Genomic DNA, 27,181 nt, shown 5'->3' with positions numbered 1-27,181 from the left:
TTTCATGGATACAGTGCTGAGTTATCTTCTCTGTGAGATTCAAATATCCCTTAAGCTAGTGACCTTGTCCTCAGAATCAGCCTAGCTGAAATGAGGACGCCTGCTCACAAATGACTAAGATACCCGGTGAAAAGTTAGAGAAGCTTCCCCAAGAGAAGTGCAGATAAAACAAGGCAGATGTCCTGAAAGTACAGTGGTTATGTCTAGTTATGGAAAAGTCTTCTGAGAAACGTAGGACTTTAAAACAGTACAAATTTGGATCTTGGAGAAAATGGAAAGGGAACTCCTTCCTGGTACCCTGTGTGGGCAGAGCAGAGAGACCGGAACACGAAGAGCTGCGAATGGCTTGCGAGCTGGGGGAGAAGGGAGGGGCATTGGGGAAGGCCCAGTGTAGCAGAGACTGCTGGTGGAAGACCACCAATGCTGATCTGAGAAACTGAGGCTTGGCTGAGGACCGAGTGGTTATTGAAGGCCACGTAGCGTTTCATAATCAGAACAGTGCTTCAGGAAAGTGAATGATAAGCCTCACCCATTTCAAAGCAAAAGAAACCAGTTTGCAATCTACATATTATTTCTTGTCCAAATGCAGGTTAAGTAAAGTCTGTGCTGGCTAATTTTCCCCCTTTTTTTTTAAACTGAACTAAGTGTGAATCAGTACATGGCAGACACTTTCCAGTCTGGCTGTGGGTCAGCTGGTCCTATCTTCTTTGTGACTATAAAAGATGTGACACTAATTAAAGACCTTACATTAACTCTAGGCACTAGTTTTCCACTGACCTGTGAATGTCCCAGCAGCCAGGCTGGCACTGCCTGTACAGCCAGGCAGTCGTGACATCTTGTACAGCTTCCTGATGAGCCGTCTCTCCTGCCGGAATTCTGGCTGTTTGAAGTCATGCACTTTTGAAAAGTTTCAGAGCAAATGTACAGCAGATCCAAAGGAGTCAGCCCAACTTGCAGTCAATGTTAAAAATACTGCAAGTGAAACTGCAGTCAAGAGAGCTATGCTTCAGGTAGCTCTTTGCAGTTAGCTAGGAACTGAAGATCTTACCCTGGGGAGCCCCCTGACTTTATCATTGAAACCAGGTGATGAGAAGAACAATGGCGGTAACAATAGCACTTCACAGCTCTTGCACTGATGAAAAAATCACCTTCCCTAGCTGAGTCTCTAAAGTCTATGAGTGTTTAATAAATAAACACCAGAGAGCAGAGGCAGCAGCTGCAGAATGAAGATAAAAGAAGGCTCAGGATGGCTGAAAGTTTGAAAAGAGGGGCTTTGTCTTAGTAACTCCTCCTAAGTCATGTCTTGACTGTCCTGCACAGTCTGGCCAAGATCTGCGTTCAGCCTGTGCAGGCTTGGAGAAGTAAAGAGTCTTCATTTATCAAATGAATATTATACCTTTCGTATAGGGGTAATCGTGAGGATAAAGTGATATAATATCTTGGATTTGTTTCAAAATAATATAAGAAAGGAGAAAAGGTCAGGATATGGATGAATCAAGATTGATCAGGAGATGACAGCTGAGGCTGAGCACCAGACACCTAGAGAGACTCATTATACTATTCAGTCTGCTTTAGTCCAAAATAGGTTTGAAATTTTCCATAATTAAAGCTTTTGTTGAAAAATGAAATCAGCAAAAATGTAAATCTGTAAAGGACAGTATGTTTCAAAGGATTGAGGTAGATTTTGCTCTTAGCCACTTTGCATTCAGTATGTAGCAATTTGCTTTGGGTAAGATAATTTTCATGGATAAATGAGTTGGGCTAAAGTAAATACTTTTTTTCTGTGTGAGCATGGTTTGAACATGTCTGCACACATTCTGTCACCTCTTACATCTTAGAGTCTACTTATGAGAAAATAAAAGAAACAAATTTGACCTTTCAGTCCGTAAAAGACAATCACGTTATGACAGGACCTGTGTGGTGTGTTTTTGTGTGTGTGGCAGAAGGTGGGTGTGATTATTAGTTCCCCTTCAGATATTTATAGGTTTTATATTATTGGGAAGACACTTGGACTTCATGGTGGTTTTTTTTAATGTTTTCAGATTTTATTTTATTCTATTTTATTAGAAAAATGCTATTTCCCACTTGAAAATCTATACACTGCTTTACTTTGGTTTATGAGAGCAAATGTTTCAAATCAGCATAAGAGGCAGAATATTTAAATATGCTCACAGCATGATCAAATGAGTTTGTGATTCAAATTTCATTTTTAAGGGATTTTAATTCTGAGATGTGGCTAATAGGTTAGAAATAGGATTGTACCTTACTGATTATACATTAGGATAATTAGGGTTATTTTCAAGATCTGCTCACACAATCTGGGAAGTGATTTGAATACACTGATAACATTTTAATGTATCTTAAAATGTGACTGTCCTTAGGGTAGGCTTTGTCAACCACAGGAATCCTCAAGCTGGGGAAAACTTCTCCGTAGAGTTTGGGGCCACTTAGATAGCTTTAAGTGAATTATTTTCCACTCCTTAACTCCTAATTCTCCTTTCCCACCTAGCCTGTAGTAAAATAGTCCTTGTCTCCTAGCACAAAAGGAAGACCTAAGTCACTCTCACACACCTGGCCCCAGGGTGCAAAACTTGGAGAGAAGAGGGGACAGAACAGAGCAAGGGGAAGAATTCAGAATATCCGTGTCATGTTAACAACTGTATGACTCTAATGATTGAACAACAAATTTGTCTGCTCATTGGATGATTGGAAATCCTGCTGCTGCCAACAAAAATGAAGGAGCTAGTGGAGTTGCCTTAGGATGCATCATTGAAAAAAATCTTTGGTAAAATATTATTAGGTGATTTTGGCATGTAATTCCAGAGTTTAAAAAATTATTAGTTGACACTGCTTTAACAAAAATCCATCTTCTTATTTGTGCAGACAAGATGTCTCAGCACTAACATTTATAAAAACAAAAATTGGGTAGCTCACTAGATCAAGCATCTGACTCTTGCTTTTGGCTCAGGTCCAGGGGTCCCACGGTCATGGGACCAAGCTCTGCATTGGGCTCTGCACTGAGCATGCTGCCTTCTTGGGATTCTCTCTCTCTCCCTCTGCCCCTCTCCCCCACTCATGCGATCTCTCAAAAAAAAATGGGATAGTGTTTGTACCAAAAATAATAAAATTACCTAAGCAATAAACTTAACCAAGACAGAGAAAGATCTATACTCTGAAAATTATAAAACACCAGTGAAAGAAATTGAAGACAACACAAACAAATGGAAAGATGTTCTGTGCTCTTAGATTGAAAGAACCAATATTGTTAAACTGCCCATACTACCCAAAGCAATCTACAGATTTAATGCAATCCCTATCAAAATGCCAAAAACATTTTTCACAGAATTAGAAGAGTCAATCCTAACATTTGTATGGAACCACAAAAGACCTCAAATAGCCAAAGCAATCTTGAAAATGAAAAAAACAATCTCAGATTTCAAGATATCCTTCAAAGTTGTAGTAATCAAAACAGTATGGTTCTGGCACCAAAACAGATACATAGATCAATGGAACAGAGCAGAGAGCCCAGAAATAAATCCATGATTATATGGTCAATTAATCTTCAATAAAGGAGGCAAGAATGTGCAATGGGAAAAAGTCTCTTCAACAAATGGTGTTGGAAAAACTGGACAGCAAAGGAGTGAACCTAGACCACTTTCTTAACCTGTTGGAAAAACTGGACAGCAAAGGAATGAACCTGGACCACAAAAATAAGCTAAAAAATTAAGGACCTAGGGGCGCCTGGGTGGCGCAGTCGGTTAAGCGTCCGACTTCAGCCAGGTCACGATCTCGCGGTCCGGGAGTTCGAGCCCCGCGTCGGGCTCTGGGCTGATGGCTCAGAGCCTGGAGCCTGTTTCAGATTCTGTGTCTCCCTCTCTCTCTGCCCCTCCCCCGTTCATGCTCTGTCTCTCTCTGTCCCAAAAATAAATAAATGTTGAAAAAAAATTTAAAAAAAAAAAAAAAATTAAGGACCTAAATGTGGGACCTGAAGCCATAAAAATCCTGGAAAGGAGCACAGGCAATAATTTCTCTGACATCGGCCATAGAAACATTTTCCTAGATACATCTCCTGAGGCAAGGGAAACAAAAGCAAAAATAAACTGTTGGGACTACATCAAAATAACAACCTTCTGCACAGAAAAGGAAACAAGAAAACTAAAAGACAGCTGACAGGATGGGAGAAGATATTTGCAAATGGCATATCTGATAAAAGGTTAGTATACAAAATACATAAAGAACTTATACCTCAACCCAAAAAACAAATAATATGATTAAAAATGGGCAAAAGACATGAACAGACATTTTTCCAAAGAAGACATCCAGATAGCCAACAGACACATGAAAAGATGCTCAACATCACTAATCATCTGGGAAATGCAAATCAAAAACATTGTGAGATATCACTTCACACCTGTCATAATGGCTAGAATCAAAAACACAAGAAACAGTATTGGTGAAGATATGGAGAAAAATAAACCCTCATGCACTGTTGGTGAGAATGCAAACTGGTGCAGCCACTGTCAAAAACAGTAGGGAGGTTCCTCAAAAATTAAAAATGGAACTACCATATCATCTAGTCATTCCACTACTGAGTATTTACCCAAAGAATATGAAAACACTAATTGGAAAAATATATGCACCCCTATGTTTATAGCAGCATTATTTACAATAGCCAGGTTATGGAAACAGCCCAAGTGTCCATCGATAGATGAATAGATAAAGAAGATGTAATATGTGTATATACACACACACACAAACACACACACACACACACACACACACACACACACACACACACACTGGAATATTAGGCAGCCATAAAAAATGAAGTCTTGCCATTTGCAACAACATGGAAGAATCTAGAGGGTACAATGCTAAGTGAAATAAGTCAGTCAGAGAAAGACAAATACCAAATGATTTCACTGATATGTGGAATTTAAGAAATGAAACAAAGGAACAAAGAAAGAGATAAGCCAACCAAAAAATAGACTCTTAACTATGGAGAACAAACTGACAGTCACTGGAGGGGAGGATTGTGGATGAAATATAAAGGGGATTACTAGTACATTTATCATGATGAACACTGAGTAATGTATAGAATTGTCAAATCACTATATTGTACGCCTGAAACTAATATAACACTGTATGATAACTATGCTAGAATTTTTTAAATATATAAAAATTTAAAAAGACTGCATTTGACTTTAAAAAAAGCAAGATAGTGTTGATGCTGACTCTGTCTCATTCCAGCAATAGCTAATATTCATTAGCAGACACATGAACTAGTTTTTGAAAACATACATCTCATTAAGAGGGGAATTTAATTAATTGTTGCTTTTATTTAATAATCATAAAGTTTATATTATGTTTTTGCAATTTTGACCAATTGTGTTTGAATAATTTTAATAACTCCAATTAGGAGATTTACTTTAGTGCTTGAAAGACTTATATTCTCAGGAAATCTTTAACCTTTTCAAAATTTAACTTACATATTTTCACAGCAAAGAGATATGATATGGTAACTTATTAAAAATACTCAAGCACAAAATTATATTATATTAAGATAAAACCATGTGGAAGAAATTAAATGGAAATAGAAATGCAAGAGGGAAGAGGACCAATGTCAAATTCCTATTACAAATTCCTATTTTAAAAGGTTGTTTTTATATTTTTTTAACGGTGGATATCAAATTACATATGGTGTTTCAGTTCCATTGGATATAAGAAGAGTAGTGGAACAATTCTGTTTTTAACTGTGAGTATTCTAATATGTGAGAAATTACATACTTTACAGCTACTTAAACTTATGAAAAATTTAGTTCCTAGTTAAAAATATGAAACCGAGATATGTGAATAAATGTTTGAAGGTCACAGGTCCATAGCATGTGGATGCTGTACTAGATCCTGAAGAAATACACTGCATTTACAGACTTTCCCACTGAACCTAACTCAAGATGTTTCCTCTGTTTAACAGGATGGTCTGACGCCCCTGCATTGTGGAGCACGGAGTGGCCATGAGCAGGTGGTAGAAATGCTGCTTGATCGAGCTGCCCCCATTCTTTCAAAAACCAAGGTAATTTCTTCCCAAGTTCTTGGACACTGACTATAAGTAGCTTTACATCCTTTTACTGCTTCTTTAATGTAGCCTTTTGAATCATGTAGAAAAATGATATCATTCCCATTTAGCAATTAAGGTAGGCTAGTTTACCAAATCTTTAGAGAACCTCAAAATAAGTTTGGGTTTAAGAAGCCTTCTGCTAGAATGCACCGTAACACAAAGTCATTTGTGTGTGTGTGTCTGTGTGTGTGTGTGTGTGTGTGTTGCTTTTGTTTTTGCTTTGTTTCAAGAACACTGACTGCTTGATTTTATCCAATATTTTCATAGTTCAGCAGTGACTGCTTATTGGGGAAACAAAATACAAGATCTATAGTCTCTAAAGTCTGGGTGCTGGCTCTCTTTCTCCAAGACCTTAGTTTATTTCTTGAGAGTTTACAGATTATTGAAGAGGATAGCATTTAACTGATAAAGGCTAGAAACTTTGGAAAGATTGCATCTTGCTTGGGACTTTGGGGAAGTTGACATATCCAAAAGGAATGCATCGTGACTGCCCAACAAATAGTGTTTTGCAAAATGTCTTCTGGATTTTTATGGTAAAACCTTTTGGTGCTATTTGAAAAACAAGAATATTTGTAAATAAATTTTGGTACATATGAACTACTTGAGTCCCTACTATTTTTATTAATCAAATCAGTGAGTTTTGGAAGCTGTATTAAACTTTTTAAAGGGCCTTAATTTCTAAATATCATCAAAACAGCAAAAACACATATTGCTTCTGTGTGCACTCTGGTGTTTCCTCAACAACCCTAGTAAAGATGGAACATGGTTAAGGTGGTCTGAATAATTCCTTCACTCATTTGAAATGCAGGGTTTAGATTAGTGAGCCATGGGAAGTATATTACCCAACAGAGTTAAACAGCCACAATGTTTCATTGTATGCAATGATACCATGGCCTTTGGAGCGCTTCTCATCTAAGCCATTCTGTTTGTTCTTTTTCCTTTCACCTAGTCTGTATCTATCTTTTCCACCTCTACTGCTGTCTTCAGAGCCACCTCATCGTTAACTGTAATAGCTTCCTTACTGGTCCCACATTTCCTGCCTCGCTCCTTTCCAATCCTGCTCCCATTGTGCAATCAGAGTGGCCAGATAAACTGTCAACTAAATCATGTCAACCTCCTGCCTAAAAAATTTCCAACTGATTCCCTTTGTTCTCTTAAAAATTAATTTTCGGGGTGCCTGGGTAGCTCAGTTGGTTGAACATCCGACTTCGGCTCAGGTCATGATCTCACAGTTCATGGGTTCGGACCCCGTGTCAGGCTCTGTGCTGACAGCTCAGAGCCTGGAGCCTGCTTCGAATTCTGTGTCTCCCTCTCTCTCTCTGCTCGTGCCCTACTCACACTCTGTCTCTCTCTCAAAAATAAAGATTAAAAAAATTTTTTTAATTAATTTTCACTTTATCAAAGCAATAAGGCATAAATATAAAATTGCTGTCTCATCTTTTCTTCCTTTTGTTCATCTCATTATCTATTCTTTCTTTACAAGAGATTTCCTTGATTTTTTTCTTCTTTTCTTAAAGTTTTCCAGTTCTTGTTTTATGGATGCAACATATTCTGTTACCTTTCTGAGAACACTCAAGATAAATTTCTTTTAATTTTTTTCTGCCTCTCTTCTGCCCCCAATTCCTCATATTTTCTCTTCACTTTGTTGGCTTTGGTCCTCTATTTCATGTTGGGGGTTTCCCCACAAATGTCTGTCCCTGACCATAAGTGTCAGGCACTAACATTTGAGTGGAAGCTCTGTGCGAGTGTAGTCAGGACTCCAGGTGGTGATGGGCTGGAAGGGTCCCCTGATGTCACAATCAGTTGCCCTTTCTTCTGGGAAGTTCAATTTTTTTGAGAGATGACTCCTCCAATCTTTTGCAGTGTATACCTGTGTGAACACATTCAGAGTAAGAAAAAGGAAAGGGGACTACATTCTCCTGATCCTCCATGCATACTTTAATCATAATAATAACAAATATTTACATAGTGGTTCCCACATAGCAGGTTCTAAGCACTTTATATATATATAAATATATATATATATATATATATATATATATATATATATATATATATCTCAACCCATTTAATCCTCACAATGAGGCACTAAACTGAGACCCAAAGAGAAGACTTTCTCAGGATAGCTTGTGGCAGAACAAGGATTTGAACCAGGACATCTAACTCAAGAGACCATACTCTTGACACCCATACTGTCCTTCCTTTTTCTGTGAGCACCTGGTCTCAGTCCAGAGCCTCACCACACCCCTCTGCTCTGCCTGGGCTCCTGTATCCAGAATCTCTCTGCTTCAATTTCTCCAGAGACTCAACTCTTGATTTCCTATAAGGGGCATGGGGCAGTCATCTGGCTTTGCTGAGTCAGAAGGGCCTGGAAACCTGACAGCACCATACACAGGTGAACCAATCCTGCTTCTAACTCTGTGCCTCATCTATATCTTCCAAGGTGTGCTGTGTTTCCATATCCCTTGCCTTTGGGGCATTTGAAAATTAAATCATTATGTTGGAGCCACATCATCAAGCCTATTGTGTTCATCTTTTCCCAATTCTGTATTCACTGACATGATGCTGATGGCTTAAAATTTGTCATAGGAGCGTTCTTTACATCATGGGAATTGGCAAATGCCACATATTGGGGTTTCTCTTTTTCAAAGAGCTGTTGTTAAACACTTAACAGTACATCACTGATTATAGCCCACCATAGACACGTAGCATTCAGCCTTCTGTCTTCTCCTGGCTGAGTTAACACACTAAGCCCTCTTTTCATATTCTAAAACTTGTAGACATCACACATCTGTTTTTATTTCCTTTCCTGTGTGTGTATGGGGGGGGGCGGTATGTGGGTGTGCATGTGCACACACATACATGTGCTCTTGTGGAATTTATGTTTTAAATTACTTTGGAGTTTGGAAAAGGATGGATAAACATAGGTCATATCTACGATTTCATTCTAAAGTGTCCCCCTGCACTAATAAATTCCTTACCAGAATCTGACCACCTCTGTGCCTTATCTCTCATTCTGCTCCTCCTTTTGCTTCCTGGAATACACCAAGTTTGTCCTCATTTCCTGTGCCTGCAGATTGAGTTCCCTCAGCTTGTCCCAGATCTCTGCAGTCTCCACACATTTTTCAACTCACATGTTTTCTTCTCAGGGAGGCCTTCTTGTTACTTTACTTTCTTGACGGCTGTCTCTCTCCTCAGTAAAATGAAAGCCAGGACTTTGCCTCATTCAGTGCAGTACCCCAAGCACCTAAATCAGCCCCTGGCACATAGTGGAATTCCAGTAAACCTTTTCTGAATGAACATTAGGTGAATGAATGCATTTCTGACTTTAAAACGTTTGTCTAATTCCTCAAGGCTTTCATCTTTCTGAGCTAAGAAAACCCATCACATTGGATCTATACTTTCAGCTTTATGAGGGTACAGTATGCAGTAAGACCCCTCTCCCTAGGGTTCAGGATCTTTACTTTCTTGTCCTTCTCCAATGACATGTTACTACTCATATATTGTTATTTTGTGTATCAGTGGGGAATGTCCTTCTTTTGTTGACACTACCTTCCATTTCTACTGGCCACTAAGTCATTTGTTTCCTAAGATTTTGTTTGTTTGTTTACTTCACCGTGAAGTAATGTATCAAAACATATGACTGTATCAAAACATAAAGCAAAGGAATGTCTTGGCAGGAAGCACAGGAGCGCATGTGTGCATATGCTGGTGGGTGCTACTATCCCCAGTGTCCCCATCCTTTGTTGCACATTAGTGTCTACTTTGATTCAAGATGTTGGAGAGAATTTTTTTAATGTTTATTTATTTTTGAGAGAAAGAGAGAGTGTGTGAGAGGGGGAGCCGCAGAAAGACAGGGAGACACAGGATCAGAAGCAGGCTCCAGGCTCTGAGCTGTCAGCACAGAGCCCAATGCGGAGCTTGAACTCACAAACCATGAGATCATGACCTGAGCCAAAGACAGATGCTTAACCGACTGAGCCACCCAGGTGCCCCTGGAGTAGAATTTCTTAGGTAGAAATATTCTGATTGACCCTGTGTGAAGTCTTCAAATTCACAGAAATATTTATTGACCTCTTTCTATATATACATGGCTCTCTGTGGGGCAGTATGGGAAAATTGTAACTCATGAACCTTTTGCTTTCAAGGAACACAAATAGTTGAAATACTTGACAGTGAGTGAATGATGCCATGAGAGTGACTAGAGGGAGGCTGGCACCTTTTCTTCCTATCTTGATATCGCATTTTATATCATTTATAGATAAATTAAGGGAAATAACTTGAAAACAAATTTTTGGAAACTGAATTTGTGGTCATATCCTACCCCCCTGGCCAGATATGTTAAACTATATCATAGTGATTAATAGAGCCTCTCTCAATAATTGGATTCTCTAGAAATTTCCATGTTTCCTCCACTTTGCCTCCACATTTAAAGGCAGCATTCTTGAAAAGACTCATCTCTTAATACCTTGTTTTTGCCTTCACTGGGAAACACATACTGAATGCTAAATGTCACTCTAACCTTTTTTTTAAGGTTTTATTTATTTACCTTTGAGCCTATTCATTTGTTCTCTCAACTCTTTAAAGAATTTTTGACTTATTCCCACTACACATGATTAACCGTCATTGAACCCAGCTGATTTAAACTGAGGCCAGCATTAGCTAATGAGTTGGTCAATACCTTGCCTTTCCTCATCATAGACACATGGGGGCACCAGACTGATGGCAGAGGGAAAATTTCCTTTCTACACTGATGTGAGATAAAATGTGTTTAGTCAGAACTTTTTTGTTAATCAAATCAATATAGTATCAATATCAAGGGTTAATAACTTGTAAAGGCAAAATAAAACCCAGTGTAGTGAATACCATGGGTATTCATTTTGTTTTTTTTTAAAGTCCTTTTCACTCTTAAATATTAAGAATTCTGGGGGGCAGGGGGCGGAGAACTCTTGATCTCAGGGTTGTAGGTTTGAGCCCCACGTTGGGTGTAAAGATTGCTTAAAAATAAAATCTTAAGAAAAAAGAGAATTCCACGTCGCTGGGAATATGATTAATAATGGGTCTTAGGGCAATTCACACTATTTTTAAATCAGAAAAGGAATTTTCTTGGAAAATGTGTTTTCAACTGATAAAAGAAGTGGGAGGACTTGTTTTATAAGTACCTGCAGTTCAAACCAATCATTAAAACCTTTTAAAAAGAGAGCACCTGGCTGGCTCAGTTGGTAGAGCATACAACTCTTGATCTTGGGATTGTGAATTTGAGTCCCATGTATGGTGTAGAGTTTACTGAAAATTAAAAAAAAAAAATTTCTTTAATTAAAAAAATTATAACACCTGAAAGTAATATTACTCCAAATTTTAACTAATTGGAATTTAAATAAAAACTTAAAACAAAAAAGCATAAAAGGGGAAGGTAGGGGCACCTGGCTGGCTCTGTTGGTAGAGCCACTCTTGATCTGGGGTTGTGAGTTTGAGCCCCATGCTGGTGTGGAGATTGCTTAAAAATAAAAATAAAAATAAAAATCTTTAAAAAAAAAAGTATCTTAAAAAATCTTAAAAAAAAGTATTTCTGTGTGAGAAACAAAGTTTTCATCTTTTCATGGTTGTATTGTATTTCGTGTTTGGCACATTTGTGTTTAAAAGGTAAAACAACTGGTTTCCTTATGCGTTTCAGAATGGACTGTCTCCATTGCACATGGCCACACAAGGGGATCACTTAAACTGCGTCCAGCTTCTCCTCCAGCATAACGTGCCCGTAGATGATGTCACCAATGACTACCTGACTGCCCTGCATGTGGCTGCCCACTGTGGCCATTACAAGGTCGCCAAGGTTCTCTTGGACAAGAAAGCTAACCCCAATGCCAAAGCCCTGGTGAGTAGCTCAGTCAACAGGTCCAGCCTGTGTTGTCTTGCTGACAGTGTGCTACCTCTGCATGTGAAGGGATTACTTTGACGAGATAAAAATGGACAGTCTAGTTAAATAAAATGTACTTCCTGTCAACTTTTTCAAATATCTTTTAAAGAAACAACCTATTTCTGACATGAACAAGGCTGATAGGGCTAAATCATTCTCTTTATAGCCACACTGGTGAATCTTTTACAATAAACAAGACCCAAAGACCATGTAAGTATAAAAAAAAGACTGAGCTAGTCAAACCAATCTTACTGAAGGTAAAGTTATAATTATGTGAATTAAATTTTTTTTCCTGAGATCTAAACATGAAGTAAAATGGTCAAAAAACTTTATCTTCAGCATCAGAGGTCTAGGAATTTGTGAGCTGAAATTTTGTGTTATGTTTACCATGTAAGTTAACACATTGCCTGTCATCTCCTTTTCCTAGTGATAAAAATGAAACTTTGGGTCTGATTTGTAGTCTTAACTCCTAAGATGATCCGTTATTTTAACGCTTAGCTGTGCTATAGTTTTATTTTCATAACAAGATGGTGTGTGTTGTCTTTGGAAAAATAAATAAACCCAATTTGGTAAGCTGTTTAAGTTTAGTTCAGAATAAGTACCCATGTTTAGGAAAAAATCAGTCACCAAATGTTAGGGGAAACATGTGAGTTTACTAGCAGTTTTGAGGTAAAGGCTATCATCTGATCAACTGATTTGGAAAGGGTCACTGCTCCGTTCCAACTGGTGCTATCTCCCTGTCTGAATGAATCCATGGCACCTCTGGTCCTCTGTGGGCTCAGGACCAGTGGGCAGGAAAGATGAGGACTGAAGAGCACTCTTGACCCCAGGCAGCTCCACCGTCTTTGTCACTCGAAAAACTTTTACCACAACAGCATTTCAAGAGCTGTTGACCTGCCCGGTATATCAAACATATCTTTGCATTCTGAGAAGGGAGGAAAAGAAATTATTAATCATGACTCATTTTTCCATACAAGAAAAAAAAAGCCTTAAAACAGGGTGTGGACATTCACTCTCATTTTCCTCTGACTCTAAAGATTTCACAACATGTAGAGATTGTAGCCAGTCATCCTCGAATGGACTCTGGCCAGGTAAATGGTCTCACAATGGCTATGGAAGCACCTATAGTGACTTTGACCTAAGCTTTTATAGTGGACCCTGATATTTTATACTTCTCTATGGTGGCTGAAAAATGCCCCATAGTCTCAATTATCGGGCAGTACAAATTGGTAGGTAATATGTTAAAAAGCAGATTCCTTTAGTAGATTAAATATTAAACCAAATGATCCGAATAATGTTGGGTTGTTTCACTTCCTGTTTCCTTGGACTAAGTACCTGCTTGAAATTTAAAACTGGAAGGGATGAAAACATTCTAAAACCATCTTTTTTTTTTTAATTTTTCTAACATTTATTTATTTTTGAGAGACAGAGAGAGATAGAGCATGAGTGGGGGAGGGGCAGAGAGAGAGGGAGAAACAAAGTCTGCAGCAGGCTCCAGGCTCTGAGCTGTCAGCACAGAGCCTGACGAAGGGTTCGAACTCATGAGCTGTGAGATCATGACCTGAGCCGAAGTCAGACGCTTAACCGACTGAGCCACCCAGATGCCCCTGGGATGAAAACATTCTAGAACTGGTCTTATAAGTAGTATTGGCAAAGTTTTGGCTGTGAGGACAAACGTTTGGGCCCAGCTGTTTTTAGTCCATGTTTGAAATGGGATGGAGAAGGGAGGGACACATTATTTAGAAGAGAAAATTCCAAAATAAAATAATCTTGAAAAATGCATGACTGTTTTGCGTTAGCTACTGAGACCATGACAAAAGTTCACTTCCTGTTCATGATCCCCAAGGTACTTCAGATTTCTAGGAGCAGCTAGACTACCTACACTTCCAGAAAAGAATCTGCATTCTGTTAACCCCTCATTGTTTCTGCTCACTTCCAAATCTTTACAGAACTTCATTTTGCAACACATTTACCACACGCAATGGAACTGGATTTCAATGGAAGGCAGTAATGTACTTCTGTCTTTGTCCCTTTCAGAATGGCTTTACCCCTCTTCATATTGCCTGCAAGAAGAATCGGATTAAAGTCATGGAACTCCTTCTGAAACACGGTGCATCCATCCAAGCCGTAACCGAGGTGAGGGGAGTGGGATTTCTAGGGTTCCCTGGGTCATGAGGGGACGGTCTTCACAGCTGGAGTCCCAGAGCCATTCTCAACAGCTAGTTTTGCTGTGTATATGGTTGCCACTACTTTCTGAAGCCTTCACCCAAGGGGCTGCAAGGTCAGAGGGAAGCAGCCAGGTATGAGGGGGAATGAGTATAAACACATCATTCAGAACACACGCTTTGTGCTCAGGGGTGAGTGGCGCCACCACTGAAAGCATAATTTACTTGAAATTCTGTAATGCGGTGCTTCTCAGATGGGGGCGATTTTGTCCTCCAGGAGGCATGTGAAAATGTCTGGAGGTATTTTTAGTTCTGACAAGTGGATGGTGCTCCTGGTGTCTAGTGGCTAGAGGCCAGATGCTACTAAATATTTCACAACGTTCAGGCCAGCCTTCTACAACAAAGATTATCTGGCTCAAAATGTCAGATGTGCCAAGGTTGAGAAACCTTATATAACACGACCTCTCAGTGTTTGTAAACTGAGTATTACTCTCTCTAAAAACTCAGAATTAAGAAAACACAGAGTTGCTGAAGTTAGTAAAGCACAACTCTAGGTTTCTCTTGTAAAACTGACACAGAACTCAGAGAAACGCTCCACCAGGAACAGTGCTAAGCACGCCTGGCATCTACCACTCCAGACTCCACAGCCTGCCCCGCCCCCAGCACTCTGCTCTCCATAGATTCCAGCCACAGCATTTTCTGGGACTGGGTACCCTTTCATTCCCCTCCTATCTCTGTACCCTCCATGTGTCACCCCCAGTTTGCTATCTTGGCTAATCCTGTACACTCTTCAGGACGAATCTGGGGCCACTCACTAGGAAGTCCTTGGCCTCGTCTAGGAGGTCCTCCTTGAAGCGCCTCTTCCTGTGCCTGTTTCCGTTAAGGCACTTATCTGGATGCTTCACTTATGACCTAGCCACTCCCCCTCCCCAGAAAGTGTAGGCTCCATCAAGGCAGGCCTGAGTCTGATGGGTCTCTAGGTGCCTGCAACATGGTATAGGCCATTCAGTAAAGGTCTGCTGAATGCATCAATAAAGACTGTAGCATTTGAAGCAGATATAAAATTTGAGATCTAGCCTAGTTTCTTATCTTCAAATATCTGCCTTGATTTGTAACACTTACAAATTTAACGTTATTAAATGGTTGAAAATATTAATACTGATTTGCTCTTTTGTCACTCCCATGTGTTTATGGTAGGGACCTGTTATTTTAAAAGCTTATTCTCAGTATATGGCAACCATTTTTAAAGATCAGAATGGGCTCCGAAATAAAATATTTTTGACTGGTGTTTGATTAAATATCCAGAGATGTCAGCAACTGGAAAGGATCCTCTGCCAGCCCTGTACTCCTCAGAGCTTTAAAAGGCAAGGCAGACCAAGATGAGAACATGCCTTGTACATGTTCTAAGGACTCCCCCTACTGATGGAAAAAGGTGTCAAATTTTTAACACAGTTCTCATTTTCCTCAGTCCCCATTATTTGAAGCCTGGCCAACCAGAAGTCTTTCTCTTCTGCCTTTTACTTCACTTTTATTAAACAGAATTTCTTTCACATATTTTTTTGACATTTCTCAAATTCCTGTTGAGACTGGATCTCCTTCTCATTCTCTTTTTAAAATACATTAGCTATTTCTAGCCATATTAAGCATTTTTACCAAGTTATGGTGTTCACGCTGTACGTGGAATTAAATTCTAAAAAATTCAAAATGGCATCATTTCATATAAGAAGCATAAGGGTGTGTGTTTGTGTGTAGGATTTGGGACAAACAAAATTTAAAGTCTTGTCTAGTAATCATTGTATTATTTGCTTTAATTATATCACCTTAATTTGTAATATTCATAAAGTTAAAATTAAGTGATTAAAACAATTAATGTGATCTGCTCATTTATTAGAGGGTTGGCCTTGTGTTAAGTACCATGCTCTTTTGTGTACAATGGAATCAGTTGACTCTAAGTTCGTCGGAATCATTTTTAAAGGCCAAAATAGGATCTGAAATGAAAGTCAGCTTTTTTTTAAATTTTTTTTTAACGTTTATTTATTTGTGAGACAGAGAGAGACAGAGCATGAACAGGGGAGAGTCAGAGAGAGAGGGAGACACAGAATCGGAAATAGGCTCCAGGCTCTGAGCTGTCAGCACAGAGCCCGACGCAGGGCTCAAACTCACGGACCGTGAGATCATGACCTGAGCCGAAGTCGGACGCTTAACCGACTGAGCCACCCAGGCGCCCCAGAAAGTCGGCTGTGTAATAGTATGTATGTAATCATACATGCACCTATCCCCCCCCACACACACACACACAGTTATATGGATAAGAAAGGTTTAGTAGCAAAGGGGGAAAAACTTCAGGTCATTTCTCTCTAATTTTTTTTTTCATAGCTCTTTATAGAATGTTTGAAATCATTCTTTAGCAGATATGACATAGGTCCTTCATAATCACTGAACCTGCTTTAAGGAAATGATTATTATGTATTAATACATTTATCTTATAGAATCTGACATAGTGGGCAATGTCCTGATGTCTTCTGATCTGATCACTTGAGTGGTTATGTTAAGATGAGTATGGGATGGATGAATGAATGGGTGGGTGCATGGAGGGCAGACAGGGAGGCAGGCAGACAAAACCTTTTTATGATAAGCTCACAAACCACTATTTCCCTCTTTTCTTCCTAGTCGGGCCTTACCCCAATCCATGTTGCTGCCTTCATGGGGCATGTAAATATCGTATCACAACTAATGCATCATGGAGCCTCACCAAACACGACCAATGTGGTAAGTATCCTTTTAACAAAGAATGTCCAATTATGAGTATTTAAGAAACTGGTAAAAATTGCTCTTATTTACTTATTTTTTATTGTAATTAAATTCATTACTATTTAATGTGACTACTTAGAAGGACAAAATTTGAGAATACCTGTGGTTTCCTTTACTTCGAAGGCAAGATCCATTCAATCGCCAGCTGGCCACAAATTGTTAGGACTTACAGGTTGTGTGCCTTAAATTTGCATATATGTTACTACCAGATGTTATGCTTTAAAAAATAGCTTTTGTGGAGGGGAAGAATTTACAATAGAAGCATTTAAAGAAGTGTTTCATGTTGAGGAGGCACTTCAAATGATCATTATTGTAATTTCAAGTAAATCCAAAGTAATTCTTCTCTTTAGTGAGCTTGACCATGTTATAGCAAACCCATGGTTATAACAAACCCATGTTCATAGATTGTCGGATGGTATTGTTGTCCCATATTAATCATTGCTCATTTCAGAGTAAATATCACTCTCTAAGTGACTTATCACTCTGGATCTACATGTGGCATTTGACATTGTTTTATAGGATTTTAAGTTTGTCTTCATAATAGTATTAGCATACCAGACCATAAGCATAACAACACTACTTGGACTCATGAGCACCAAAGCAGTAAAAATCAAATAAACCACTTTCTGGCACAGAAAGGGCAAGCCATAAGGTCCTGCACACTCACCCTGACGGTGAGCCTCCAGGAAGGCTCTGTCTTCTAACAGCCCAAATGAACACATCCACAAGATAGGAACAGACCAGCTTCTGAGCAGAAATATCATCTTTCCTGTTCCTAATGCCAGAGAGAGAGAGAGAGAATGTTTCCCTTCATAAAGAGAACCCTGGATGATCTGGTAAACTATATCTCCAATGCCTTTCTAGTAAGCATAGTAACAAGTTACATGCGAAATATGTCCTTGTGTATCCTTCCATGGATGTGGATGTCCTGTAAGGCAATGCTCAATTTATAAAAGGAATTTTTAGGTGGATATCACTTGTGTGGGAGAATATATTTGCTCTTTATGACCTTTTGTTTCTTTTTGTCTATCCATATTTTCTATATTGTTTACATTTTTTTGTGAAATAAATGAATAGATAATCTGAATTAAACTCTCTCTGGTGACAATGAGGGAAGTGGTCAGGGTGGAGGAGTCCAGTGGCCAAGAAAATGGCCCCATGGGATAATGTCCAAAGACCAGAATACTGGTCTGCTGAGCTAAATCACAGAATGCAAACCAACAGCCAACAGCAAAGTCTGGCCCTCAGGTGTGTCTATATTGCCCTGGCAACATAGGATTTCTGTTTTGTTCTGTTTGCAATTCTGATTTTGTGGTCAAGGTTTAAGAAGTATATACAAACAGCCAAACTTCCAGCTTTTGAAAAATAGGAAGGTGTGGCATGATATGGCTGGCATCTGGCACAACTACTGAAGTGGTCTGCAGATGCCAAGGAGCAGCAGCCTCCCTTGGGCAAGGCGTCGGGCTGTCTAGTTGAGCGCTCCCCTCCTGCCCCACTCACTCATCTCCCCTCTTGCTTGGCTCCTGGGAGTATTCACCTTTCAAGCTGGGAGGAGGCCACACTGAGCAGCACTTCTGACACTGTTGGAGACCAGGCTCCCCAAGGGTTACTCCAATCCCTTCCATCAGGAATCAGGTTGCTGTGAAATTCTTGTGTATTTCATTTCCGATCTTTCCTCATTTTCAATAAGGAAGTGCTTGGGACTATTTTTTACTTAAAAAAGAAAAACACCCTACATCATAAGCATTATGCAAATAAAATATGCCACCCTTCTTCAGAGCTTCCATTAACTACCTTTGACTCATGTTCCCCAGAGAGGAGAAACAGCGCTGCACATGGCAGCTCGATCTGGCCAAGCTGAAGTCGTGAGGTATCTGGTGCAAGACGGCGCTCAGGTAGAAGCTAAAGCCAAGGTATGTGTGACACAGGAAAGCCTTTGCTCTTGAGGAAAAAAATTACCCTTGATTTTATTAAAACCTTGAAACACCTGCATGCTCTCTTTCAGGGATACTCTTATAAAGTCATGACAAAAGTATCTATCCAAGTGATATTGTAAAAAAAAAAAATCCTTCCCTACACATTTGTCCATTCAATTATTTTACAAAATTAAATAGAACAAGAACTTTGCATCCTTGGCACATTGCTAACCTCTAACAGATTTTGGAATCAAACCTAGACTTGATCCAGAATTCTTCACACTCCATAGAGAAGGGCTCATGTGCAAAGCTTCTAGAACAGGCATAATTTGGAAGCATAATTGAACTCTTTTGGTTGACTTATATGTCACCTGTCACAGCCATAAAAGGAAAAAGGAAGGTTTTACCTTTTCTTCACAACTTGAGATGTTATAAACCCTCAGACTCAAATTGGAGTGGCTTTAGGGATTTGCCTTTGCATAGGAGAATGTCTGGGTTGAGACTGAATGCTTGGCTTTCCTGGTTTAGCTCCCAGAAGAAACCCACTTTTCTTTCACTATTGAGATAGGTAGTTGGTCTGGCTATCAAAATGGCAGTTCAGGTCAGGGATCGTAAATAAATATGTAAATGCCTTAATCATTTAATTTAACCTTCAGTATATAAATGGTCTGCAGTTTCTAGTTTCAGGTTAAGTAGTGAGAAAACTGAGACATATATGAAGCAATTTGTATACAAAATATGTCTAGACTTTTATAACATCCCCCCAAAATATTTAGTTGTCTCACCCATATCTAATTTGACCACAATTGTTTTTTATCAACTTCTGTCAAAGCTTTCCAAAGCTTTTAAATTAGTCTTCTTAGGAGAAAATTAATCTTTCCCTTTCAGATTCATATTTTACCTGCTAACATATTGTGCGATTGTTTAATTAAAGTAATTAGTGCAAATATAGCACAAAGTAGCAATGTAACTAGTACAAAATAGTAGTGTGGGAACAAACACAACTAGATCATTGTAAGCATAAGATCTGCAGATGAGCCTAAAGGTTATAACAGCAGCAGACACAAGCTTTGGGTGTCCAATGTACTGTGGTGCCAGTTGGTGGATTTTACAGAGGATCTGGAGACAGAGGTCAGCAAACTTTTTCTGTAAAGAGCCTGTTAGTATATATTGTAGGCTTTAACAGATGCACCATCTCTGTCACAGCTGCTCGACTCTGACATTCTGGAACAGAAGCAGTGATGGGCAATCCTACATAAGCAAATGGGTGTGTCCATGTTCCAATAAAACTTGGTTTACAAACACAAGTGGCAACTGGATTTGGCCCCTGGATTGTAGTTTTCATACCCCTGATCTAGAGATGGTGGTTCAGTCTGCTTAATCAGTAAAGTAGAATAAATAAGAAAAGCTGTACTCTACCATGGATTACAAGAAACCTCACATTTTCTGAGTGTTGTTAGTGACATATCAAGCATTGTATCTAGGAAAAGGTTTCACTCACAGCTGAAATTGAGCATAGAATTTATAGTTATTGTTTCATTAAGGAGGCAGTATGTATTGTGATTAAGAACCTTTCTTTCTCAGCCAGAATGCCTGGGTTTGAACCTTGGTCCTCCATTTACTAGCTATATAGTGTTTGAGCGAGTTAATGAATATCTATCTCTGTGGCACATTTATTTTTCTAGTTTCTTCACATAGAAAATGGAAATACTAACAGTTACAAGTGGTAAGATTGTCGTGATGATTAATGAATTCATGTAGGTGGCGTACTTAGAACAGAGCTTGGGACATGTAGGTGCTCAGCCCATGTTTAATGGTGGTCATGGCAGTAGCAGAATTACAGGACATTTTTCTGTGACAATTATCTTTTTTCTGTTTTCAGTATTCTTCTTCCTGTGGCTCCACCAATTCCTCTTATACTTCTTACATAGACCCTCTTGCTTTGACCTTGACTCTCATCCTCCTTAGCTTTTCAGAGCAGTCTCCTGTGCTCCAACCTCTTCTCTCTACCTTCCCTATTTAAAGTACTTACCTGAATTTTTTCACATTCAAATAGAGGATTTTTCATTGGATGACCACCACAAGGCATCTTTGGGCAAACTAGGAAAAGATGCCTCTCCCATTTGGGGATAAGATCCTCAAGGTACAAGATATAGTGCCTCATGCCTGGGAGTGAATTGTAATAAGGGGCCTTTCCTAGGCAGATACAGCTCATGCCAGGATGTATACCTTGACAAGCAGAGGGTTGGCTGCCTTTCAGCCTTCTTGGCTAGGAGTCTTTGTGCAGTTATACCTGGACAGCCCTATACCCAGCCTCTGTGCTTTGGACTATGACAAGGTGGCACCAATAAAATAATTCATTCCATATGAGGGCACAATAACTGGTGAGGTATAATACCTTTCCCAGTTTTAGTAGGATAAATTCCCTTACCTCCCCAAAAAAGGAATCATTAGGGGATAAAATTTTAATAAAATATGGAAGGTGGTAGTGAGGATAATTTATAGATAGAACTGCCTTTCACACTTTTCATACTAATAGGTTACTCAAAGGGTATTTAAGGTGCTTAGATCCACCATCTCCCCCTTACTAAATGTTAAAGAAAAAGATAAATGGGATTTTTTTTAGCATTGAAGCAAAGAATCTACGGTAGCCTCTGATACCAAGCAAAGTTTGCTGAATGTTTCACAACGTCACCATTGTGTTCTCAGCTAATCAGCCTTGTATTTCAACCTTGTCATTTAGGATGACCAAACCCCACTCCACATTTCTGCCCGATTGGGGAAGGCAGATATAGTACAACAGCTGTTGCAGCAAGGAGCATCTCCAAATGCAGCCACAACTTCTGGGTATACCCCACTCCACCTTTCGGCCCGCGAGGGGCATGAGGACGTAGCTGCATTCCTTTTGGATCATGGCGCATCTTTATCTATAACAACAAAGGTATGAAAGTGAATCTTGGAATCCTGTTGTGTCCCCCCAGATCCATCCTCCTTACAATTCCCAGCATGGTAATAGGTACACGAGTGGTACAACAGCATCTATCCTTGGGATCCCATGATAGCCCTTAACATGGTCAGCAAAACCATGGAGGGGCGCCTTGTGGCTTAGTCGGTTGAGCGTCCACCTTCAGCTCAGTTCATGATCTCGTGGTCCATGGGTTCGAGCCCCACATCAGGCTCTGTGCTGACAGCTCAGGGCCTGGAGCCTGCTTCTGATTCTGTCTCCCTCTCTTTGCTCCTCCCCTGCTCACATTCTGCATCTCTCTCTCTCTCTCTCTCAAAAATAAATAAACATTAAAAAAATAAGGGGTACCTGGGTGGCTCAGTCGGTTGAGCGTCCGACTTTGGCTCAGGTCATGATCTCACAGTCTGTGGGTTTGAGCCCTGCGTTGGGCTCTGTGCTGACAGCTCAGAGTCTGGAGCCTGCTTCGGATTCTGTATCTCCCTGTCTCTCTGCCCCTCCCCAGGTCATGCTGTGTCTCTTTCTCTCTCTGTCAAAAATAAATAAACATTAAAAAAAATTTTTTTTAATAAATTTAAACAAAGCCATGGAGTGAGGCAGGGTAGTTTGGGGTATGTTTGTTTGTCTTATGTTTCTCAGTGCATTATCTTCCAAAGAACCATCAATGATATCTAGATTACAATGTTTCTTGCACATTATTTGATAGATTTAAATGGTGATTTAAAAACACAGCCATAGATCTCTCCTGCTAAGGCCAGGTATACAAACCACTTTCAAATCAGGAGGTGAATTTTTCTTGGATTATTTTTGTTTGGTGTTCTTTTGTTGCTGTTGTCTTGTATGATTAATGGTTTAATTTTTAAAATCTCAACTCTGATGCCTTAGAACAATAATCTACCACTCAGTTACTTTGTGGGTACAGACTGCAAATTTAGAGCTCATTTTTTGGTGATACTACGTAAACCTAACAAGTGTGATAGAAAGATGAATTGGCCTATGGCATGTCTTAGAAAACTAGAAATCAGTGCTTCACTCCCTTATTTGGATGCAGAGAAGTGTGATCAATGCACAAGATAATTACAATAATTAGAAATACTTGGAAAACTATCCGAATAAATGATGACTACCTCCAACTTTTGCCCCCTGTGACTCTTCAGGCTCTTAAGTAGAGCTGAGTTGCAAAGTTCCTGGATTTCATTTAATATGTAAAACAGAGTAATGAGTGATGAGGTTTTGAGTACACTTGCCCTTCCACCATGCCAGCTGCCCATTGGCTCTAGTTGGCTTTACTCTCATGAGGTCAAATGCGTTGATGACCCTCCAGTTGCTGACTCATGCTTGGGAACCTCCATAATTGTGCATAGTGACTGACTGGTGGATACCCATGTCCTTGTAGGAGCAGGTAGCAAGGGAGAGCAACTACTCAACTCTCAGTACCCAGCTCTTACAAACTTACTGGGATAGAACCATGTGTTATTATTCAGTTCACCTTTTGTGGTTAAGATGCATGATTCTCTGACTCCTACCCCTGAGGCCTGGAGCATACATAAAGATATGTGTATACATGCAGAAATAGGAGAAGAGGAAGAGAAAGGCTCCAGTCTAGTCATGTGGGAATATGGGAGGTCCAGACTTGTCCTGGATTTTCCCAAGCCTTCCAAATCCAAATTGGGACCCAGTAACATATTCTTCCCAAAATGTGAAATCCCCAAATAGCTCTAGAATAAGTCCCAGATCTAGCTCTCCACCTTCATCCTGGTCAGATGCTTGATTAGTCCCAGAATTAGTGGCATGTTGTGACTCAGTCAACAGAGAGAGAAAGATTAAATACTGCTCATCCTTGTTGATAAGGAGATTCTAGCTGTTGTCTTCCAGTGTTGGTCTTTAAATACAGGCTTAACTGTGCTTCATCGTGAGAATAATTCATTGGTTCCAAGAAAGCGATACCTTTGTTTCATTTCTCTTGGTCATTATTTTTATGTTTCTGTTTCCAGAAAGGATTTACTCCCCTCCATGTGGCCGCAAAATATGGGAAGCTGGAAGTAGCCAATCTCCTGCTACAGAAAAGTGCATCTCCAGATGCTGCTGGGAAGGTATGAGGCTGACCACCTTGTAGCAGGCCCCTTCCATGGTAGCAAAACAAGCACTTGCTACTTCACCACCAGCCACCTAAATTATGACTAGTCCCGAGTTAAGTCGCATAGGATGAAGATCACTTTGGAAACAGGAGGTGAACGCTGGGGTCCAAGCATTGTGGAAAGCGGAATGTAACTTACGCTCTGTGTTGAACCCACACTAATCCCATCTCCTAAATCTAGGCCTCTGATGTTAAGACGCTTTTGACACTGGTTGTTGTTTCTGCACGTGTTTTCAGAGCGGGCTAACTCCACTGCACGTAGCTGCACATTACGATAATCAGAAAGTGGCCCTCCTGCTTTTGGACCAAGGAGCCTCACCTCACGCGGCTGCAAAGGTACCTGTGATTGGACAGCCCGAGGAGGCCTGTGGGCAGTGTCTGTTGGTCTCTGTATGTGCATCCACTTTGCTGCACATGTAGCACCCTGCACCTTAGACATCACTTAAAAGACACAGAAATATAAGCTCCTCAGGGAATCTGTGCCTTCAGATCTTTGGTCACCTAATGTGGTAGATGCTCAATAAATATTCACGTGCCAATTGATTTTCCTTAAAAATCCGGGACATCCTGGAGCCTGTGGAGGAAATAAAGTTGAAGTATTCTTCAGCCAGATTAAAAACATCAGCATAGCCTGAGGGAGTAAGAAAGTCTGATTTTTCAAGATTATAAAATATGTGTGATATTTTCCTGGCCATAAAACATTGCCTTCGAGTTATTTATTTCTGTTTAATAACATGGGTTGGGAAATTTTGTTTATGTGTTTTTATGATTGTTAAGAGGAATCTTTATTCCTATTATTAGGGTGTTTGGGGCCAGTAGACAACCTACATTTTTCAGAAAAGAGATACATAGAGTATATGGCTTCCTGATTCCCTGATATTCTGATTTGAGAGGCAAATCGTAAAGAAAAGTGTATTTGAAGATAGGTTAATAGAGTGCTGTCAGTTTTGTAAGCTCTCTCTTGTGGAACAGGTGGCTGTGATCTGAGAAAAGTGGAAAGATACAAACCACAACTTAATGCTGTCTAGTTCTTTCACTAAATACTATTGGTTGGAAAAACTTTTAGCATTTTTAAGCTTTATACATCTTTTTTTTTTTTTACTCTGCCATTGTGGGACAGCTACAGTGCTCTGCTTTAAACTTAGTGGTTACATCGAATCTGTTGTACACACAGGTCAATCAATGAATGGGCTGTTCTAGATCACTTTGTGGACTTTAAGAGAGAAAGTTTTCAGGTACCTTCTCTTTTTGAAGACTAGGTTATCTTTGACACCTATTTCTCCTCAGAACCTCTTTTCCTATATGTCTTAATTATGTCCTGCCCCAGCCTCTCCAGAATGTACCCAGTGAAATCTATACTTCAGAACCAAACCTCTAAATTTGCTTTTCATCTAAATGTGGCTTTCCCTCCATAGTTTCTGATTCTGACAAACATTTTTTCTATCATAAAACCATGCCTTGACATTTGATAAAGCTTTATCTTTAAAACAAAAATGAATAGTAGAATTATTCACAGTAGCCAAAAGGTGGAAGCAACCCAGTATTTATTGAAGAATGAACAGATAACTAAAATGTGGTGTATACATACAATGGAGGAAGTAGGAAGGAAATTCTGGCACATGCTACAACATTAATCAGCCTCAAAGACACCATGCTAAGTGAAATAAACCAATCACACAAAAGGACAAATACTGTATGAGTTCAGTCATAGAGAGATAGAAAGTAGAATGCTGGTTGCCAGGGGCTAAAGGGAGGAAGGACTGGGGAATTGGTGTGTTTAATGGATGGAGTTTCAGTTTGAAGATGGATGGTGGTAATGTTTCCAGAACAATGTGAAATGTAGTTAACACCATTGACTATACATTTAAAAATGGTTTGGTTTTACATAATGTATATTACCACAATTTAAAAAATGAAAAAAATTACATTGAAACTTAATGATTGTCTATTTCATTTCAATATATTTTAATATCCTTTTGGGTCTGGGCCACTTTTATTATATTATAATAACTCCAGGTTCTTGGTAGGAAAATAATTAATAAGCAAATTATTCATTCCTCACAGAAGAGTAAGATAATTAATAGGAAAATTGTTCATTCCTCACATGAGAGTAAGAATTTTGACACAACTAGTACCAAGCAGTTTAGAATTGACAAGAGTCATAAAGTAGTTAAGTGAAGCAAAATGAGTGCAAACCACCCTTCCGTCCATCCATTCCTTCTTTCAATCCATAAATAACCCTTAAATAGGTCCGTAGCAGGTATGTTTGCAGTTGATTTCCAGCTTCATATTTGTCAAACAAGACTTCATGTTTCCATGTCTGTACAACATCCTTCACAACAAAGAGTTGAAAAGAGTTCTAACAGCACTTAGCCTTTGGAGTAGCTTTTATAGCCAAGCCAACACTGGCTTTGCTAAGGAGACGTTACTTCTTGCTGCCACAGCACAATTGCCTCCATAAGAGCTTCAGTAATACCATCGCTGCTACATGGCTGATCATTCCCACTGTCTGAGGCACTGATCCTGGTCAGGAACTTTTTCTAGACTTTGATCCCAAGCAAAGCCTGTTCCTTCAGTTAAGGATGGGCTTTATCTGCTAGGCAAGAAACCTAGCTGCTGTTGTTTAAACTGATGAGGCTCTATTTTTTCTCATTTATAAACAGTCTGGAGGTAGGCAGTTGTTGATGTTGGTCCAGTGTTTCCAGAACATTAAGAAAAGCTCCCTGTGATTTTGTTTTTTTCTTCCTTTCCTTTCAGAGACTGTTTTTGCCCAGGCTGCCAGTTCCTCTTTTCAAGCAGGAAAGAAAGACAATAGGGCATTCCCAGAAACTCCACCCAGCCATTTCTCCTTACATGTCATTGGCCACTTCTTTCTGCAAGGGAAGCTAGGAAGTGTAGTTTTTCAGCTGGACACAATGCCAAGGCTCTTTTATTAAAGAAGGAGGAAGAAGGGATAAAGAGTAGGCAAATACTCCCTGGAGTAAAGGAAGATTTAGCATTTCCAAATTCTGGCTGTGGTGAAAAATGAGGGACAAAGGCTCAAAAAGGCACAATTTGAACATATGACTATAACAGCAGTTGACTTCAGTGTGAACTCTTTCTCAGTTCACATGCTGGGTTCTTAGGGTAGGTGATGCTCTCTTGCCTTTTCTTCTGTT

At 39.5% G+C, this 27,181-nt stretch overlaps 1 protein-coding gene across 37 annotated transcripts in view; it reads left to right on the top strand.

Annotated features, from left to right (window-relative positions):
- The window catches only part of ANK3 (ankyrin 3), a 687,904-nt gene that overhangs the window by 513,303 nt on the left and 147,420 nt on the right, over window positions 1–27,181 (top strand). For 32 of the 37 annotated variants that reach the window (XM_045437484.1, XM_045437490.1, XM_045437496.1 and 29 more), the window contains 8 exons: window positions 5,975–6,073; window positions 11,793–11,990; window positions 14,070–14,168; window positions 16,868–16,966; window positions 18,823–18,921; window positions 21,668–21,865; window positions 23,881–23,979; window positions 24,261–24,359. In XM_045437484.1, the coding sequence (XP_045293440.1) occupies window positions 5,975–6,073; window positions 11,793–11,990; window positions 14,070–14,168; window positions 16,868–16,966; window positions 18,823–18,921; window positions 21,668–21,865; window positions 23,881–23,979; window positions 24,261–24,359 (990 nt within the window). The remainder of the gene's footprint in view (window positions 1–5,974; window positions 6,074–11,792; window positions 11,991–14,069; window positions 14,169–16,867; window positions 16,967–18,822; window positions 18,922–21,667; window positions 21,866–23,880; window positions 23,980–24,260; window positions 24,360–27,181) is intronic. The other 5 variants (XM_045437505.1, XM_045437495.1, XM_045437507.1 and 2 more) reach the window with 1 other exon arrangement.

This window comes from Leopardus geoffroyi, chromosome D2 (assembly GCF_018350155.1).
Source record: "Leopardus geoffroyi isolate Oge1 chromosome D2, O.geoffroyi_Oge1_pat1.0, whole genome shotgun sequence".
NCBI classification, from domain to species: Eukaryota; Metazoa; Chordata; class Mammalia; order Carnivora; family Felidae; genus Leopardus; species Leopardus geoffroyi.
This window is presented reverse-complemented; position numbering and strand designations above follow the sequence as displayed.